Genomic DNA, 19,738 nt, shown 5'->3' on the forward strand with positions numbered 1-19,738 from the left:
ATCTCTTCCTTGCTGGTTCCATCGAACAAGAAATGCTAAATTAACTATGTAGCACGTATTCCAATTCCAAAACACAGTGTGATGGGGAATCAGCTGTGTTTTGCTGCCCATTTTATTTAGAATCTGGTGCGAACCGGCGAGCCAGTTCCTGAATCAGTCACGTGGTACAGATTGCCCGCGAGGCCTCGAACGTCACTGCATACGTAATCAAAGCAAGCCACGATACGCGCTTCACAAAAACTCCCCCGAGATTACCCGATACACGATTCGAAGCTTCGACACACAGGACACAACACTATCGGCCACTGATCCAGGACCATGACACACAGATAAAAAAAGCATTTTCCAGCCAAGGTGCAGCATATCTATACTTGAGGAAATAAATTGTCATATTGCACTAATGGGGATCATTATTATGCACAATCCGTCACATCGCATCGCTCTTACCTGTAATTCTTCGTCTGATGCCACTTTCATGGTCATCGAAACAAAATCCTGTAGATATCTTTTGAAAAATCTTCTCTTCATTTTTTCATTTATTTCCTTTCCTGCCATGTAAGTGCCAAGTGGAGTTTTCAAGAACAAATCATAGAAATGGCTAGGTGAAGAAGCTGAAAAAACACAAAGTTGAGAGAGTCACTAATTTGTTAGAATTTAATCTAAAAAAGAGAGTGCAACTCTTAGACAGTCTACACATGTTACTTGTACTATAAATTTACTTTGATGTCTGGATGTTTGCATCATGAGCCCATCTAGGAACTCTTTGATCCACCAACTGAAGGGCAGGCAGCAGAACATGGTATGGCCACCGGTGACATGGCTTTGTACCATGAATACTCTGGAGAAGTGAGAGAGTCAGAAAAACAAACAAATGAAAACCATTGTGGATGTTTTTTTGAAACAGATATTGTGCTTAACTTTAGTGTAAATGCAATTTTCTTGTGCCAGATCACTAGAATAAAAGACTGTCTTAAAGGTTCAGATTTCAACAATATGAATTAGATGTAAATAAAACAATATGCACAGAATACACTGGCCACTTCATTGGCTCTTCAATTGTTCATTAACTTAACTTAACTTAACTTAAATTAACATTAAAAATCAGCAAATAGCAACAAATCAGTAAGTTTAGATATATGCATGGTAGAGACAGCCTGCTCAAGCATGACAATGGAAAAAGAAAAGCAATTTAAGTGACTTTGAAAGTGCCTTTTGTTGTTGGCACCAGTCAAGTTGTTATGAGTAATGGTGTTTTTGTAGAAAGGAGCTACTGCTGTATTTAAGAGAATACTGCACCATTTTTTTGTGCATTATCAGCCGTCATAAATAGAAGTAACTGTGTGATTATACTGCGGCAGCACGCAGAGCGACCAATGTGGATGGTATACTGGTGCCCTAATTCCAAAACTGCTGATTCACTGAGATTTTCCCACAGAGCCATCTCTATTGTTGCAACTCTAAAGCCACAACACAGTGCCATGTCACATGATTTTAAACTGGTTTCTTGAGCATGACAGTGAGTTCACTGTCTTCAAATGGCTTCCTCGGTCATCAGATCTCTGTCCAGTAGAGTCCCTTTGGGATGTGGTGGAATGGGAGATTCGTATCACAAACAACCAATCCGAAAGCAGCTGTGCGATCCTATCATGTCAGTGTGGTCCAAAATCTCATTGATATTTCTAACACAGGGGTCAGCAACCTTTAAGACCTAAAGAGCCATTTGGACCTGGTTTCCACGCAAAAGAAAACACTGGGAACCGCAAATACTTTTTGACGTCTAAAATGAAGATAACACTGTATATATTGTTTTTTACCTTTATGCTTTGTGTGAACAACTAAGGTGTGTTGCTTATGAAATCCATGAAGTGCTACAGAGGAAATTACATTTTATTTATGTAATTAACACATTTTGAGCTCTTAAAGAAATATAACAAAAGGAAAGCTGAACTAAAATGATCCATGTAGCAAACAAAAACTGTTGTGAGCCGCCACCCTTATATCGCCTTTGGGCTTTTGGAGCCTTGACCTGACTTTTAAAAAGTAATTGGAAAAATGCTGGTAAAAAATGAAAAATAAATATTTGCAAAATTCTGCCTAAATATGTATTTTACCAGGTTAATGTGTGTGGTGGGGTTTGGTCTGCAGCACCACTGCAGAGGAGGCGGACGCACCTGAGCGGCACCCGTTAATCACGCCTCGTCGCCTTAACATCTGTGCTACGTGTGCGGTTGTTGGTATATGTCAGGCTGTGAGCTGAAAAGCTACAGCTGGCTATATGCGTACAGCAACCGTGTGTGAAAAGTGGTCAATAAAGAGATGCTGAAAAGCATGTTCATGGATACATCGTCGGGTCTGCCCTGGTATGTTTATAATGGGACTTCTGCTCCTGAACCTCTGCGCACAGCATCTGCAAATCGGAGCTGTACGAAGTCACTTTCATCTTTACGCAAGACTGTAAGCTGTCATCTGTGAGGCGTGAGCGGTGTTTGTTTTTAACATAGTTCACGGTGTAGAATATAGCTGCTGACATAATGTGGATCCGAAGATCCATAACTGGCCTACTTGGGGTTGAAAGTCTCGATAAATGCATGGCGTTTCAGCGGGTACACCGGCTTCCGCGAGTGTGACGCTTATTTTGAGCGATGAAAAATAATAAAATATTATTTTATTTTTATGTTTCAATGTTACAATAATCTTCCAATTTAGAACTACAAGTTAAAAAAATAACTAACATAAATAAAATACACTTCAGCTAAATACTTCTAATTTATTTTCCCAAACCACGCGGAGCCGCACTATAAGGACTAAACAGCCGCATGCGGCCTGTTTTAACACCTTATTGAATCTTGAAGCCATGAAGAATTTTTAAAGTTTTAAAGTTTTAAAGGCAACAAGGATACTGACCCAGAATGAGCAAAATGCACCCATTAATTGGCCAGTAAATGTAGATACATTCTCTAACCAAGAGATACCTACTTCTTTTCCACCCTGACGTAAGGCAAACTGAGCATCTCTTTGTTTCCAAAAATCTCAAGCCACAGGTGCGCAATTTGTTCTTCATCTTCCAGGAGAAGGTCCATATTGCGATCTCGGTCAATGACTGAGACCAAGTAGGCTAGAAGTGGAGTGACAACTGCTTGAATTTTCCTCCACAGTGTGTGCCTATAAGAAATAATCATACAACATTTTTAAAATTAAACATACATTTCCTGATATTTACCTAAAGTTACAGCTGAGGCAGGTCTGTCAAATGAAACTATTTGCATCAGTTTCTGTTTGGCATTATGTATTTTATGTTTGATGCTACAAAACTATCAATAAATTGTAAATAAATATCAGAAAAAACTGCATTTAAATGTACCAAAAAAGTCAAATGCAGACCATCAGAGTGTACAGCAAATATTAGAGGAACTTACAGGAACGTCCCTCCTTCTTGAAGAGCACTGTCATTAGATGCCTCATTTAGCACCCAGCTTTTTGGATTGTGCATGTTGGCCTCATAATCCTTTAACAGTGAGTGAAGTCGCTTCCTCACAATTTTTGCAAACAATCCTTGGAAACAAAATTAAGTTCACATCACATTGATGTATTTTGGCTGCAGTTTCACTATAGTGGTGCCCAACAAAGGACTGATGTTAAAAGATAATCTTTACTGACTTATTTTCTAACCTTGAGTATGGTTTCCATCCAGAAGAGTGAGCAGATTCTCAACTCTCTTAGTGCTGAATTCACCACTGTTTGCTTCATCTCTCAGCATGCTCACTGCACTCTGAACACAACTTCTCACCAAATTTGTAGTATCAAACAAACATTCCAATGCCTGAATAGAGTAAATAGCACCAGTACACATACACACTAGTTATCCACAGAATTAAAACTACTGCATACAACAAAGATAAAAGAAAGAAATTGTGGAAAAATGTTAAACCTATTCATTTAACATTTAAGTGAATTATACTTTGGTTAAATGGAAATAGGGACACTACTCTTTAAGGTAAATAACACTTACAGTGGAGTCATATTTCTGTGGCACACTAGTGGAGTCTTCTGTCCCCATTGCTTTGAAAGAGAGAATTATGTGTGTTTTTTTCCCCTCAGTATACAAAATATTCTGTAGAAAAATGATTTGATGAATTACCCTTAGGTGGATCTTTAAAAAGATCACTGATGCACTGATTTTTCAAGGAAAGAACATCTGAAACAAACTCTTTTGATCTTCTGAGATCATCAATGTGAACAGACCTCCAATGACCTGAAAAAAATCACATTAAGAAAGACACAGTTTGCAAATTTTAACTGTTATTTGAAGTGTGTCTCTTTTGATGCTTTGCTTTTGGTGTTACAACATTGTTAGAAAATCTCATATTGCAGTTTCATTGTTATAATTGCAGTGGTAATTTCTTTATACATCAATAAGTTTTCCACTTTGTTCTCACTGTTTGCTGGATGATGATGTCACATGCTTTTACGACAGTCCAGCCGTACTATGAGTCCGATGTGTACTAAGTGCATTTTTCCATGAGTGCGGGGGAGTAGCGATTTCCAGCCGTGTGCGTTCCTGCACAAATTTGCGTCCTCTCTAGCTCTAAGAGTCAATTCCCAAATTTATTGAATAGGATGAATATAAGTCTACTGTTAATTTCGGGAAGTTGTTAGAAAGCTGTGGTATTATTTTGCTAAAGTACACATCTCCATGGAGACTAACTAGCAGGAGACAGATCTATACTTTGACATATTGTTTATATCCTTCAGGGGCTTTATCTTAGGAGTATCACATTATAGGAATATACCTGACTGATATTGGTAGAAGCATGTGACTTCCACCGTAGCCTTTGACAAGGGGCGGATTTGGGTATAGCAGTTAGGTTATTTGGCACCTAGATGGCTCTGACCACCTAATTGCTGATTTTTACTAATATTGAGCTATTATGCCTTTATTGTTTCTTGGGATATGCAGATATTCCTGCTTTCTGTCTGTTTAAAATAGCACTATGAGATTTCATTAAGCTAGAGCATTTAGCTGTTCACTTATGTTGTAATTCATTGTTGGTGTCTGGTGTTGAAACATAATAATTGTTATATTTGTCATGTAATAATTGTTATTCTCCCTGTTTTCTTGTTATTTAGAACTACACACATACGCACCCCCATACTCTCACTGAGTATGTCAGTTGCTGTACTACTGTCCTGCTGTTCAATCAGTTAATGTTCATTAAAGTATATCTGGAAAGAACTCTCTGTACCCCACTCTCTGACTGGAGTCCTTGTCCTGAGGGAGCTATCACACCAGCATCCCAGAGATAACTCTCTAGCAAACATGCTGTGTTATGCATAGAAAATATTCTCTACAAACTAGTCTTATATAATAGAATATTAATGATGTCATTTTTGTGTTCTTAAAACATGTTATGAAAAAGTTCTCGATATGAAATAAACATTGACTTTGTGTGTGTGTTTGTGTGTGTGTCGCAAGACTAACCGCCTTGAAACCCAACATAGGAGGTACCACCCTCCATGCGAGGTAGTTTGATGACAAAGTACACAAATGTCTTTGTGTCATCAGTAGTGTCACTCTTGTTTATTTCATTGAAGCACACATACCTTAGAAATCCAAATAATATGTAAAAGAAAAAAAGAATGAGAGATGTTGCACCAATGTCAGCAAGTTATTTAACCGTAAGGGATGATGTGAAGATCTTCTCACTCACTTGGCTAAGGAAATAATGTTCCTTTTGTGAAATCCTTCATCATACTCTGCTTGGATAATGAGCACTTTGTCTTTATGTGTTGAGCCCAGAAAATCCCTAGTATTGAGACATAAACATCTTGTAATATTGTAATAAATATATTTGAACAAACGGAATCATAACTGAACAGCATGTTGATTCGTACATCTATTACATCGGTATTAATTAAACACTTCTACTAACAAGGATCATAAGATATTAAAGCACAAAGACATGGAAAAAGGCAGTTACTCAGTTTGATTAAAATCAACACCTGCGGATCATGTATGTTTCCTATATATACATACCTGATTTTTTTGAGGAATGAGTTCTCAGTGTCAAACTGCTGCAGGAATAGCAGCTGAACAGCATGAAGGTTTATCAGACTCTGTAGCTCTTGACTGTCTGCACCAGTGAGTAGCCTGGAAAAAGTTGTAACCTTGGAAATGGAAAAGAACCAAGAATGACAAAATTGTTAATCAATAAATATCTAATTTGCTAAGAGAAAAGCGAAAAAAGCATAATTGTGTGTGCGCGTGTGCCGTATTTTCATGTATCTTTTACATGCCATTGTGCATAATTTATATTGCATACCACAAATGGCTTAGAATTGTTTATACACACATTAGACATATTCTCTTTCTGAAATTCAGATTTTCATTTAATGAGCTCCAGTGAAAATTAAACTTTGTTTTAACAATATCAAGTAAGAATGACAATTGACATGACTTACAGCACAGTCATTAGACCTAAAAATTCATGGCATGTTTTCATTTCCTAATTTGAATAATATTACTATACTCTGCCTTTGTTTTGTTTTAATAATATTTGAAAGCAAACAACAAAATTACCTCAGTAAATAAGAAGTGTGACTGTTGGGGCTGCTGGGTGTGATATACAATGTAGTCTCCCAGTGAACTGTGCATTGCATCTTTAACATATTCCTGCAATAAATGCTCTCGTTCCTCATCAGGAAGTTTGGATTTTTCCAAACGAACCACTGAGTCCAGAGTGGCACAGTTGAGCAGAATGTCTTTGGCTTTGTTCAGAGTGACCTGAGCATCAGTCTCAGTACTCTGACTCTTTGTTACTTGCATGATCACGGAGGAACAAGTGTCTGAGTGATAGCCGATGAACACATCACTTGGATCATACTTCTTTTCTGACTTTTCTTTTCTGTAACTACTTAAGGAGACAAAATCATTAACCCATTCCTCCAGTTGTCTGGCAATGATCTTCTGTTCCTCTGTGAGGACAGTGTTGATGTCAAGGTAGTGTTTCTCCAATCTGTTAATGAGTGGTATTGGAAACTGCTCATAAACCACTTCCTTTTCTTCAATGATGATGAGCCTGAAGTTTTCGTGAACTCTGCATTTCACACGATGTGTTCCTAATCCAAGATCAACATAATTTTGACCTCCGAGCGTCACATAGTACTGATTTAAAGCATCATACAGACTTTCATACAGATTTTGAAGGTTGAGAAGCACAACTGTCTGTCCTGTCTCCATGCACACTTTGACACGGTTTATGTTCCTGCAAATCTGTGTGTATTCCTGATCCTTTGGGAAACTCGACCCAAAGATTATCTCTGGGAGATTTGATTTGATTCTATCTATTTGAGAGATTTTGATTTGAGAGAAAAATTTCTCCTGTAGAATCGGAAGAGCAGCATAGTTTTTTGTGAGAAGTAAAAGGTAACGACTTTCCTCCATTTGAGAAGCTGGAGAGATGCTTTGTTTAACCAAATCAATAGTTGGGATTCTGGCATTGGAAAAGTAATCTCTGAGTTTTTTGCTGAATATGTTAATTACATCAACATCATCTTTTCCACTGAAGTTTCGCAGGACTGCTCCAGTGATCTGATCTGCAGTAGGAGGTTCATTAGATGTTTTGGTAATTGAAAATAACATTTTTATCAGACTGTAGAAATCTCGCAGACCAAAAAATCCTTTGCTTTTATCACATACGGTCATATATGCTTTTGCAAAAGGTTTGAAAAGGTGTTTGATCTTTTCAAGAACATGTTGATCAGAGGAACAGATTCCTCTGGCACTTTTGATGAGCTCTTGCTCATTTAAATCTCCACGGGACACGAAAATTCCACGATTCATCTTGGCAGGGTCCAGTGCCCAGTTGGAAATTCCAATGAACCCAACCCTTTTATGAGGTTTTGGCTCATCATTAACACAACCCTCTTCCAGTAATGGGTGCAGTGCTTTCAGTGGCATTTTCAGGGAATCCTCAGCCAATCCAATCTCATCAAGAACAACTACTGAAATATATTCGTCAAGGTTTTTGCTTTCTTGAAAGCGCGCACATTGCTTAAATGTGTTGATGATTCCTTCAGGAGTTGAATGAGGGCTACACTGGAAAGACACCAGATGTATTTGCTTCATCTTCTTGTAGAGGTCAGAATGTGATGTGGGACCTTGCATTGCATTTGCAACTAGAGTTTTAGATAGTGATTTGGAGCTTCCTGGTTTCCCAACAATAAACAGGGGAATTCTCAGCTCAATGCAGACCACCATCATGAAAAAGTTCTCTTTTAAAGCCTCATTTTTGGCTATTGTCTCAGCCACGTGTACACCATTGAGCAGGAGGTCCTGCATGAGTTGAATTTCTTGCTGTATTCTTTGCGGTGTATACTCAACAGGAAGAATTTGACTGATCGTTTTCTGATATTTTTTTTTGCTCTCCAAACAGGACTGATAGCACACTCCAGTAGCCATCAAGAGTGACCAAATTACTCTGTCACTAGCAGGTAAAAATTGTGGGTTGTCTTTTCCACTCTGTGATTGTTGCTGAAAGAAGTCTTTCAGATGTTTAGAAAAATCTTTGTAATTTTTGTCGAACCACATAAATACTTGCATGCAACGTTCAACATCTCTCAAGCTGACAAAACTGCATTCATTTTTCCTCTCCCTCATGAACTTTTGTGATGATAGTAACACTTTAATTATTGTTGTGATATTGGCATTCTCAGCTGAACTGGCTATTACTTGTCTTTGCACTATTTGTTTGATGTACATTTGCTCTGTTGTGTCATTGAGTTGTCCAAAATCCCAAACAAGAGATATCATACTGGGTGGTAACACATGAACACGATATACAAGCTGGCGGAGAGGGATGGAGCCAAGTCTGTCTTCAGTCTTCTCAGCCCGAACCCGGTAGCCCAGTCCTGAAGCTTCCAGCCGGTCAATCATCTGGTCTGTATGTTTTCTGTAAGGGTTGCAGGCTGCAATGACCTGTAAGCCTGTATTAGAGACGAGCTCTTCTCCCCGCACTGAGTTATCACAAAGGACCTCCTTGATGCTACTGATGGCTTCTGTGGTGTTTGCCTCATCAAAGAAAAGAACTGAGTCAAGCTCATGATTCTCTATATTTGTCCTTGCAAGAGTTTCAGCTTCCTTCACTTTCTCATAAATCATTTCTGATGTAGTTCCTCCATGAACCTTGACCAGTTTCATGTTTTCTGCTGGTGCTCCACATCTTCTTAGTTCACACATAAATTTTATGAGCCTTGTTTTACCGCATCCTGTCTCACCCATTATGATGACAGGAATGCCACACCTGAATCTCATATGAATTGCCATCATTTTGAGGATATTGTCAGTGGTCAGTTCATATGTTACATCGGGATCTGTTGGCCACTTGACGCCAAGAACATTGCACAGATGCTCAATCTTGTCAGCTCTAGGAAGCTGATCAAAGTCTGTATTAAAAGGAACTCTCTGAAGTTTTAGGCCATTGTACAGCCTTTGACTCATGATATTCTTCTTTATCACTTCTTCTGTCAAAGGATTTACTGCATCAACCCCTTTCTGGCCATTGGGCCTAAGGTGAAATCCAATGAATGTCATGGACATGTGGTCATCATTAAAAAAGATGTATGGATGTGGCTCTGATTCCCACCTTTTTCTAATGAGGAATGGAGCTAAGTCTTTTTCTTTTGGTCCACTGATGTCAATGTGTTGCCTCCCTGGGCTCTGGTCAGTGATGCATAATGATGGTGTTGCAAAGTCTTTGGACATCAAGATCATGAACTCAACCACAAAGTTTTTGAACCCACAAAGAGTGTCTCCAACCAACTCAAATTTGCAGAAATCTGAATTCTCACAGTCTTTCAACTGAAGATTAAGAAACCACACAAAGTTACGTAGCTCTGCCCAAGATGGATCGATTATACCACAATAGATTAAGAATATCTGAAGACACTTTGCATGAGTCCCTTCAATGCCCCGGTAAGTGAAGGTGTTAAGATTGCTACTGTTGTGAAAACGTGTGAGGTACTGGTATGGTCTTTGATAAGCTTCACTCCTGAAACATTCATCATCCATGAGGGGGTCATCACAGTCCATGTTTAGATTTTGTTCTTTTTGCATTTCCAAAGCCATAACCTCTTTTGGTGAATGGCAAATCACCTTTGGGAAAATATCTGTGAATGCAAAGTTTTCTTTTCGTCCCTAAAAGTATAAAAAATACATAAAGTTTAGAACAACAAGGCTATGCTCAAAGTGGTTTACAAGAAAAATAATACTTTGTTCACCTACAAGCTAGAAACTGTAAATTCCTAGCAGGTATACCATATTTTATATAATACTTTGCCATTTATAATTGTCCCTTCCTATAGCTGAAACTGAATACTAAGACTCGGGCGCAATGTTGTTAATTGTTTTGGTACCTATTCATTTGAGAATCCACTTAACCATCTTTCAGAGGACAAGGACACAACAATAAAAACAACAAATGAAAAATAAAAAGTGTACTTTGATTTCTTAAGCACAAAAAGTAAGATTTTCACTTACCAATCTTGTGATCTGATCATTTGTAGACTCTAGTAATTCAATGATGTATAAGTGGTTCTTTCTGCAAAGCCACATCTGTCCATTTGAATCCATCAGGTACCGCAAAAAGAGAAGCTTGAATATAAATTCATTCAATCCCTTTTGCACCTGGAAATCAGGTATTAAAAATGTTTTATTGAATAAAGAAAATTAAGACCAGAAAAGATTAATAATAAATAAATATATAATGGCACTTTCACTATGGTAACATAAAACTAATCACTTACCGAGGATGTGACATCAAAGTGAAACACCTTAATATCTTTTTGTTTTGGTGTGTCATACAAAAACTGGAGAATCTTGTGGTCATCAACTTCATGTTCAGTTAGTCTGATACACTTCTTAAATGTACGTCCTTGCTCAACGCATTTCTCCAGTTTTTCATACAATCTTTGGACATACAAGGATTTGCCTAAAGTGATAGATTAACATTCTGTTGATTTACAGAAATCATAGCATCAAAAATAACAAAAGCATTACAGATGATCTGATCATAAAAGATTTCATAATCTGAATTTGCAATTTCTATATAACTGACACAGAGAGACATTTTTCATAAGGAATTTTTTTTAAAATGTACAACTCACCAACTCCTGCCCGACTGGAAGCAACAATACCAAAGGAAAAGCCACTTTTGAACAAAGCATTCTTGTAATCTGAGATGACGGTGTAATGCCTCGACAAATATTGTTGAATCCTTTTCAGTGGCTCTTGTGGCACAAAGTCTGTTTTGTACTGACTGAATGCAGTAGGAATGTAAGTGTGCTCCCTGTCAGAGCTGCAAAAGATCACTAGCCTGTAATCCTTCTTTAGGGAATGCAGTTTCTGAAAACACTTTTCCATTGCACAGCTAACATCATAGGAAAGCTGGTCTGCCCACAGCATTGTGTAAATCTTCTGGCCAGTGTCACCTGATGTGAGGCATCTTCTCAGGAAAAGCTCTACTTGTTCATAAGATGTTGAAGGGGTACACAAAAGCACTTCATCATAAGTTGGCAATGGCTCAAAGTCACTGGTCATGTACAAGCAGATACTTGAAGTCAGGACCTCATCATGTGGGCAGATAATGAGATTAGGTTCTTTTGACTTTAGGCCTTTTGGCAGGTTCCTTCTGAGTGAATTGTCTTTCTTCTCTGAGAGTACCGGTTCATCTTCCAACTCATTCTGATTTTCTGTCATAAATTGCAAGAAACCTCCTAAACTCCTAATGTCTAATAGGTCATGGAAAAGTATTTTGTTGTTCTTCATGTAGCCATTCCACAACTCCTCCAATTCTTTCAAACCAACAGGCTTGTCTGCCTCATTTGCTGAGTCACTGTCATGTGCAAAATGACTAACACTGGGTGACGATGGCTCACTGTGTTCACTGTCCTTTTTGCCAGGCTTATAGTGGTTAAGAAACCTTGTCCATGTGCTCCAGACATCTGATGTTGTGCAGTTTGGTTTGATAAAAGAAAGCATCATCAGTGCTTTGTCATCAATCTGTGCATTCATGTTTGCTGGAGTCACAACACTGCACAAGTAGAATATTTGTTCTGCTGTGAAATAGTTTAAATAGTAGTTATCATTTCTTTGACTGTCCATGAAGGTTCGCCAGTCATCAAGAAATGTCTCTATGTTTTTGGATAATAATGCAAGTTGTTCAACTAAACTTCCATTTACTTGGAAGCCACATAGGGTCTTGCAAAACTTGATTTCCATAGTGATATATGAGTCACTGTGAGTTGTGAAAATCTTAATTTCCGAACACCTGAAAATTGGATTCCCTGCAATGTGAAGGTCTACAAATGCTTTGGCAAGTCTTTGGATGTTCTCAAACACCTGAATATGAAGAGGAAATGAGATTACACATGATATGAAAGTTATATATTAATTTGTTTAAGCATTGCATCAATGGAGAAACTAAAAGAAATTGTTTAAAAAAATCACACCTCAGTGAAGTGCTCCACTTCACTCTGATTTTGTTGTTTTTTTCCAGACATAAGCATAAGCTTATTTTGCAGCTCTATCAGGTCCTCGAAGGTATATGTCACATATTCCTCATGTCCACCTTTAATTTGTAGTGTCAGAGAATTCTCTAAATCAACCTATAAAGGAAAATGTCAAAAGAATAACTGCAGTCATGAATTTAATATCTTAACCCAAAAAGTATGATCCCATATACATTCAATATCAGTCAAAGGTTTGTACACACATTCTCATTTAATGGTTTTTCTTGATTTTGTAGATACATACTAAAGACATCAAATATATATAGCAAGATATATGGAATTATACAGCAAAGAAAAAAATTGATAAATAAATCTAAACATGTTTTATATTTTAGATTTGTCAAAGTAGCCACCCTTTGCTTTGTTGACAGTGTTGCAAACCCCTGGCCTTCTTTTAATGAGCTTCTCTGATGTAGTCACCTGAAATAGTTTTCACTTCACAAGTGTGCCTAGTCAGAGTTTATTTGTTGAATTTCTTGCCTTCTTAATGGGGTTGGGACCATCAGTTGTGTTGTGCAGAAGTCAGGTTGGTACTAGAGATGGCACGATACCACTTTTTTATGTCCGATACCGATACCGATATCATAAATTTGGATATCTGCCGATACCGATATGAATCCGATATAGTGTGTTTTTTAATCAATAAAACTATTTTTTTTAATATCTTGCTGCATTTTGTATAAGTTAATACTCAAGTTTAAATAAACAACAACACTAAAGCTATTCTGTTATACCTGTATGTAAAAATTACACAGCACCCAAAATATTTCATAGTTCAGCAATATTGATCGATCTAATAAACTTAAACCTACTCCATCCTCCCTATTCTGGTATTTTAAAGAGTACTTAGCAGAACTATTAAGCAACCTAACTAATAGGGTTGCAAACTCCCAGCAAAAGAAAATAGGGGACCACCACACACCTCATGATGCTTAATCGATGTAATCAACTTTAATTTGATGCAGGGTGAAAAAAAAATGCACAGAAATAAATTAATTTTTCAATAATAATTAAATAGATTCAACATCTTTCTTCATCAGAATTCACAGATTGTACCTTCCCAAAGGAAAAAGTACTATAGCTTACTAGGGTATATTAGACTTAGTCACTATATACAGTAATGGACTTCTATTCATTTTACATCAGATTAAAACTTTGGGTGTAAGATTCAGATAATTATTTATTAAAAGCTAGACATTTTAAATGAGAATAAGAAAGAAAAGTATGTCTTTGTGCCCCCTTTTCCCTGTTAATGCCCTATCGGCCCCCCTGGCTAAACTTTGCTAGATCCGCCCCTGCACATTTACAGCTGCGTAGAAAAGGATCCTGGTGTAGAAAGTAATATTCAATAAATTCTAACAACAGCTTATCAAGGTTAAACGTGCTGCTGTTGTTCAGCCGCTGGTTTCCTCTTTCTGGTGAAAAGTGGGCCAAAAACAAAGAAGAGAGACGGACTCGCGACAGAAAAGCCGATCAACTGATCATTAAGCAGTTTCACGATTGAAGTAGCAGCAAGAAGAGGGAGGGAGAGAGAAGAGCCAGTCGCTCCATATATCGGATGTTAAGCTTAACGCTGGAATGGTTTACAAACATTCAGAGAAGAACTTGCTTTACTTCTCTCTGGGATAACTTCCTCGGAGATGAAATGCTGGTTTGGTAGCGAGGCTCCAAATACACACAGCCGCTCTGTCACGTGACACATACTGCTCCGACGTGCTACGGTTATGAGCCGAGTTACGCCGTGTCGCAAGTTTTGTGAGGTGCTTTTTTGATATTTAATGGATCGGATTACATTTTTTATTTCTCGCCGATATCCGATCCAGTAATTTAGGTCAGTATCGGACCGATACCGATATGTAATATCGGATCGGTCCATCTCTAGTTGGTACACAACTGACAGCCCTATTTGACAACTGTTAGAAGCTTTATTATGGCAAGAACCAACCAGCAAAGTAAAGTAAAGAGAAAAGGCAGTCCATCATTACTTTAAGAAATGAAGATCAGGATCATGTAGGTTCCTGACAAAGATGGCAGCTTGAAAAGTTGCTCCGCAATCTGTACACTGAAAATAGTTATAGTTATAGTGATAGTATGCACTGTATTTTTTTTATTTTTATTTTTTTGGATAGTGTGCTTTGGTTTATGTTAAGTGAAGTATTTATAAATGACTAGCTCCTTCCCACGGGGGAAAGAACAACATTGAATGAGATAGCTGCTGAGCTGAGGGCGATCTGTGCATTGACTAACAACATCGAGAAAGACACTAAACAGATCAAGACAACTGTCTGTGATATTAAAGGTAAAATCAACACCCTTGGTTCCCACATCGAGGAGGTTGAAAACTGGGTTCCACCGCTTAGCACAAGTGTGTGTTTCAGCAGCAACTGACCATCTCTGCTGGGGACAGGAAGAGACTGAACAGGCTGATCAGAAGGGCCAGCTCTGTTCTAGGATGCCCTCTGGACCCAGTGGAGGTGGTGAGTGACAGGAGAATGGTGGCTAAGCTGTCATCCCTGTTGGACAACACGTCTCACCACATGCAAGAGACTCTGACAGCACTGAGCAGCTCCTTCAGTGGCAGGCTGCAGCACCCACAATGTGGGACGGAGAGATTTTGCAGGTTTTTCAGTTAAAGATAGTTCACAGGTGGCACTGAACACCAAAAAAACCTCCACAAATGGAATTTGATACCTATGGACAACTAGAGTTGTGATGGCCAGGGTGCCTCAATTCTACATATTCTATATGTCCAGCACTTCAGGTCTGGTGAAAAAACATTACAGAGGTCATCATCAGTGTTCTGAAAAGAAGATTTTGCATCTCACCAAAACTGTCCATGCTTGGTTCAACCACAAAACTTTCTGATTGTGACTTCTTCCTTCATAAAAAGAGATGAATCATGGCATCTTACAAAAAAAGTGAGTTATGGTCTATTAGATTAATTTCATCAATATAACTGTATCTGGTCTCCTTTTACCAGTTGGTTCTCTGCCACTTGATGTACAGGTGTATGTAACTGAGGAGTGGTTGGTGTGGGGCTTGGTGTGTGTAAAACAGAGTATGACAAGTGTTATTAGTTTTTCTTTGTTCACAACTAAAAGTTTCAATAAAAAATGTTCCATCCATCTTCTTCCGCTTTATCTGGGGCCGGGTCACGGGGGCAGCAGCCTAAGCAGAGAACCCCAGACCTCCCTCTCCCCAGCCACCTCCCCCAGCTTATCCATGGGAACACCAAGAACACGTAGATCGACCGTTAAATTGACAGTTTCGCTTTCACATTCAGCTCTCTCTTCACCACAACGGACCAGTGCAGTGCCTGCATCACTGTGGCTGCAGCACCAATCCGTCTGCCGAGCTCCGGCTCCCTTCTCCCATCACTCGCGAACAAGACCCCGAGATACTTGAACTCCTCCACTTGGGGCAGGAACTCATCCCCGACCCGGAGTTGGGACTCCACCCTTTTCCGGCTGAGAACCAAAGCCTCAGATTTGGAGGTGCTGATCCTCATTCCCGCTGCTTCACAATTGACTGCGATCTCCCTGTAGTAGGAACGGTCCCCGTTCTTAAAGATGGGGACCACCACCCCGGTCTGCCAGTCCAGCACTACTGCCCCTGATCTCCACGCAACATTGTAGAGGCGTGTCAACCACAACAGTCCTACAACGTCCAGAGCCTTCAGGAACTCGGGGCGGACCTCATCCACACCAGGGGCTCTGCTACCAAGGAGTTTAACTGCCTCAGTGACCTCGCCCCCGGAAATTGGCTGGTCATACACCTCATCCCCAGACTCTGCTTCCTCCTCGGAAGACGTGTCAGTGGGATTAAGGAGGTCCTCGAAGTATTCATTCCACCGCCCGACAATTTTCTCAGTCGTAGTCAGCAGCACTCCGCCAGCACTATACACAGTGCAGGTAGAGCACCGCTTTCCCCACCTGAGATGCCTGACGGTTTGCCAGAAACTCTTCGAGGCAGTCCGAAAGTCAGCCCGAGCCGCATTCCGCTTGGCCTGTCTGTACCTGTCAGCTGCCTCCGAAGTCCCACAGACTAACCAAGCTCGATAGGACTCCTTCTTCAGCCTGGTGGCTCCCTTTACCTCTGGTGTCCACCATTTGGTTCGGGGATTACCACCATGACAGGCACCAATCACCTTGTGGCCGCAGCTCAGTGCAGCAGTTTCGGCAATGGAGATGCGGAACATGGTCCATTCGGACTCAATGTCCCCAGTCTCGGAATGCTGTTGAAGCTCTGCCGGAGGTGTGTGTTGAAGATCTCGCGGACTGGGGCCTCTGCTAGACGTTCCCAGCACACCCTCACTACGCATTTAGGTGCACCAGGTTTGTCCAGCGTCTTCCCCCGCCATCTGAGCCAATCACCACTAGGTGGTGATCAGTTGACAGCTCAGCCCCTCTCTTCACCCGAGTGTCCAGAACATATGGTTGCAGGTCTGGTGATAAGACCACAAAATCGATCAGCGACCTGCGGCCTAGAGCATCCTGGTGCCATGTGCACTTATGGACACTCTTATGTTCGAACATTATGGCCAATAACAAAACACTCCCCGGGTTCAGATCAGGGAGGCCGTTCCTCCCAACCATGGCCCTCCAGGTCTCGCTCTCGTTACCCACGTGAGCATTGAAGTCTCACAGTAGGACAACAGAGAAAAAATGTTCATTATAAAAAAAGTAGTGAAGGTCAGTCTGGAAAATTCCTAAAACTTTGAATGTGTCCCCAAGTGCAGTCGTAAAAAACATCACACGCGATGACGAAACTGGCTCACATGAGGATCGCCCCAGAAAAAGAAGACCAAGAGTCACCTCTGCTGCTGAGAATAAATTCATCTGAGTCACCAGCCTCAGAAATCACAAGGTAACAGCACCTCAGATTGGGGCCCAGATAAATGCCCCAGAGAGTTCCAGTAGCAGACACATCTCTACATCAACTGTTCAGATGGACTGCGTGAATCAGGCCTTTATGGTCAAATAACTGCTAAGAAACCACTACTAAGGAACAGCAATAACCAGGGGAGATTTGTTTGGGCCAAGAAACACAAGGAATGGACATCAGACCAGTTGAAATCTGTGCTTTGGTCTGATGAGTCCAAATTCAAGATCTTTGGTTTCACTCATCATATCTTTGGGTGAACAGACTCTCTACATGGATGGTTTCCACTATAAAACACGGAGGAGGAGGTGTGATGGTGTTGGGTGCTTTGCTGTAATACTGTTGGGGATTTATTCAAAATTGAAGGCATACTGAATCAGCATGGGTACCAGAGCCTCCAGTAACATGGCATCCCATTAGCTTTGTGTTTAGTTGGACCACCATTTCTTTTTCAACAGGACAATGATCCCAAACACACCTCCAGGCTGTGTAAGGGCTATTTGGCCAAGAAGGTAAGTGATGAGTGCTGTGCCAGATGGTTTGGCCTACGCAGTCACCTGACCTAAACCCAATGGAGATTTCTGGATGAGGTGGACTGCAGAGTGAGGGCAAAGGAGCCAACAAGTGCTAAGCATCACTGGGAACTCTGTCAAGACAGCTGGAAAACCATTTCAGGTGATGACCTCATGAAACTCATTGAGAGAATGCCAAGAGTGTGCAAAGCAGTAATTAAAGCAAAGGGTGTCTATTTTGAAGAATCTAACGAATAATAAAAGGTAGTTAAATTTACAAAAATATTTTAAAAACTTTTCTGTTTGACATTTTAACAACAGCAACATAAAATGTATGTAGCAGCGTAAACGTATTTCTGCAGTTTTTAATGTGATTAATTTGTTTACCTTTTTCTGGTTTTGAGCCTTGATGATATAGACACTTCTCTCATTGATGGATTTAGCCAGAGACAGTGAAGAAAATTCAATGGATCCATGGCTTTCTTTAACAGTCTTCAACCATTTCAGATGATGTGCAGTATCACACTTATATGAGAAATCAAACAAAAAGAGACTTAATACAATTCAGAATTGAACTAAATAATCACAATTTTTGGACTTTACCAGAAAAAACCCTAAAGGACTACATGCTACACTGTTTCAAAAGGTTACACATCAATCACACACAATTTTGTTTTGCAGTTTTTGTTTTAATGTTTGAATTATTTTTCTGTGTTCTATCTTGTAATTATTTATTTTAAGAAGGCTTAAATAAAAAAAAACCCTTCGTCCTTGTGTATACATATAATGAGATGTGATCTGCTGTTCCACTGCAGAGGAGGGGTAGTGCAGTGGGTTTAGGGGGCAGTGCCAGGGAGTCTGGCGTGCAGCTGTAGCCAATCTGGTAGTCATGCTCTCTCGTTTTAGGAAGTCTTGGGACCAGAGAGGGAAGAACTGAGCAGGAAGAAAAGCAGCCGGAAAGCTGCACAAGCATTCAAGAGAAAAACATTGTAAATAAATCATCACTGTCCTTGCAATATTGGGTCAATATTGGGTCAGTCTTGACTTCACAGGCAATGGATGGATTGTTGTTTCCCCATGTGGGAAATTTAATGTGTTTGTGCAGTTTGGGAAGCACAGTCTTTGGGTCTGCATGATTGAAATCGCCTGCCAGGATGAGAAAAGCATCTGGGTGGGCCGTTTGCTGCTCACTGACATGCTTGTACAGTTTGTTCAGTGCCTCACTCCTGTTGTTGTTATTGGAGCAGGGAGAGATATAGACAGCATCAAACAGAATGGCTGAAAATTCCCTCGGTAGGTAGAACGGTCTGCACTTGATGACCATATGTTCCAGCAGAGGTGAACAGTGTTTGCAAGCCAGTCCCCCTCTATGACTCTTACCCCCTTCGGCGAGAGTTCTGCCTGCCCGAAAGCATGTTAGTCGGTCGAGTTGAATGGTGCTGTCGGAAATGTTATTATTAAGCCAAATTTCCACAAGGATGAAGTCACAACACTTCTTCACTGACTTCTAAGTGGACCAAAGTAGACATGTTAGACAGTACAATGGTGAGAATAGCAGGTTTGTTTGGATTAGCCGCTAGCCTGCTCGGGATGCCCCCGCGCTTACCCCTCTTCTGTTTCCTCTCGCACCACCAGTTTATTTTCTCCTATCTATACACTGCAACTGAGAAAAAATACTTAGGCTCTATAAATGCTATAGAGATAACTTCTTCAAAGGGATAGAAAAGGTGATAGAGAGAAGTAAGACAAAAGGACAAGATAGGAGATAGCAGAGAGGAGAG

The 19,738-nt window shown here is 40.0% G+C and overlaps 1 protein-coding gene across 1 annotated transcript in view; it reads right to left on the bottom strand.

The window, feature by feature from the left end:
* Nucleotides 1-19,738, bottom strand: part of LOC148098617 (E3 ubiquitin-protein ligase rnf213-alpha-like) — an 89,924-nt gene that overhangs the window by 30,955 nt on the left and 39,231 nt on the right. The window contains exons 19-34 of the mRNA XM_087852878.1: nucleotides 18,345-18,482; nucleotides 12,505-12,660; nucleotides 11,161-12,394; nucleotides 10,801-10,985; nucleotides 10,535-10,681; nucleotides 6,578-10,192; nucleotides 6,035-6,165; nucleotides 5,709-5,804; nucleotides 5,480-5,601; nucleotides 4,139-4,252; nucleotides 4,010-4,059; nucleotides 3,670-3,820; nucleotides 3,417-3,552; nucleotides 2,977-3,162; nucleotides 720-838; nucleotides 448-611 (exon numbers count right to left, since the gene is read on the bottom strand). Of these exons, the coding sequence (XP_087709004.1) occupies nucleotides 448-611; nucleotides 720-838; nucleotides 2,977-3,162; nucleotides 3,417-3,552; nucleotides 3,670-3,820; nucleotides 4,010-4,059; nucleotides 4,139-4,252; nucleotides 5,480-5,601; nucleotides 5,709-5,804; nucleotides 6,035-6,165; nucleotides 6,578-10,192; nucleotides 10,535-10,681; nucleotides 10,801-10,985; nucleotides 11,161-12,394; nucleotides 12,505-12,660; nucleotides 18,345-18,482 (6,744 nt within the window). The remainder of the gene's footprint in view (nucleotides 1-447; nucleotides 612-719; nucleotides 839-2,976; nucleotides 3,163-3,416; nucleotides 3,553-3,669; nucleotides 3,821-4,009; nucleotides 4,060-4,138; nucleotides 4,253-5,479; nucleotides 5,602-5,708; nucleotides 5,805-6,034; nucleotides 6,166-6,577; nucleotides 10,193-10,534; nucleotides 10,682-10,800; nucleotides 10,986-11,160; nucleotides 12,395-12,504; nucleotides 12,661-18,344; nucleotides 18,483-19,738) is intronic.

The sequence above is a fragment of the Neolamprologus brichardi genome, chromosome 15, assembly GCF_056152115.1.
Source record: "Neolamprologus brichardi isolate AB-2024 chromosome 15, ASM5615211v1, whole genome shotgun sequence".
NCBI lineage: Eukaryota > Metazoa > Chordata > Actinopteri > Cichliformes > Cichlidae > Neolamprologus > Neolamprologus brichardi.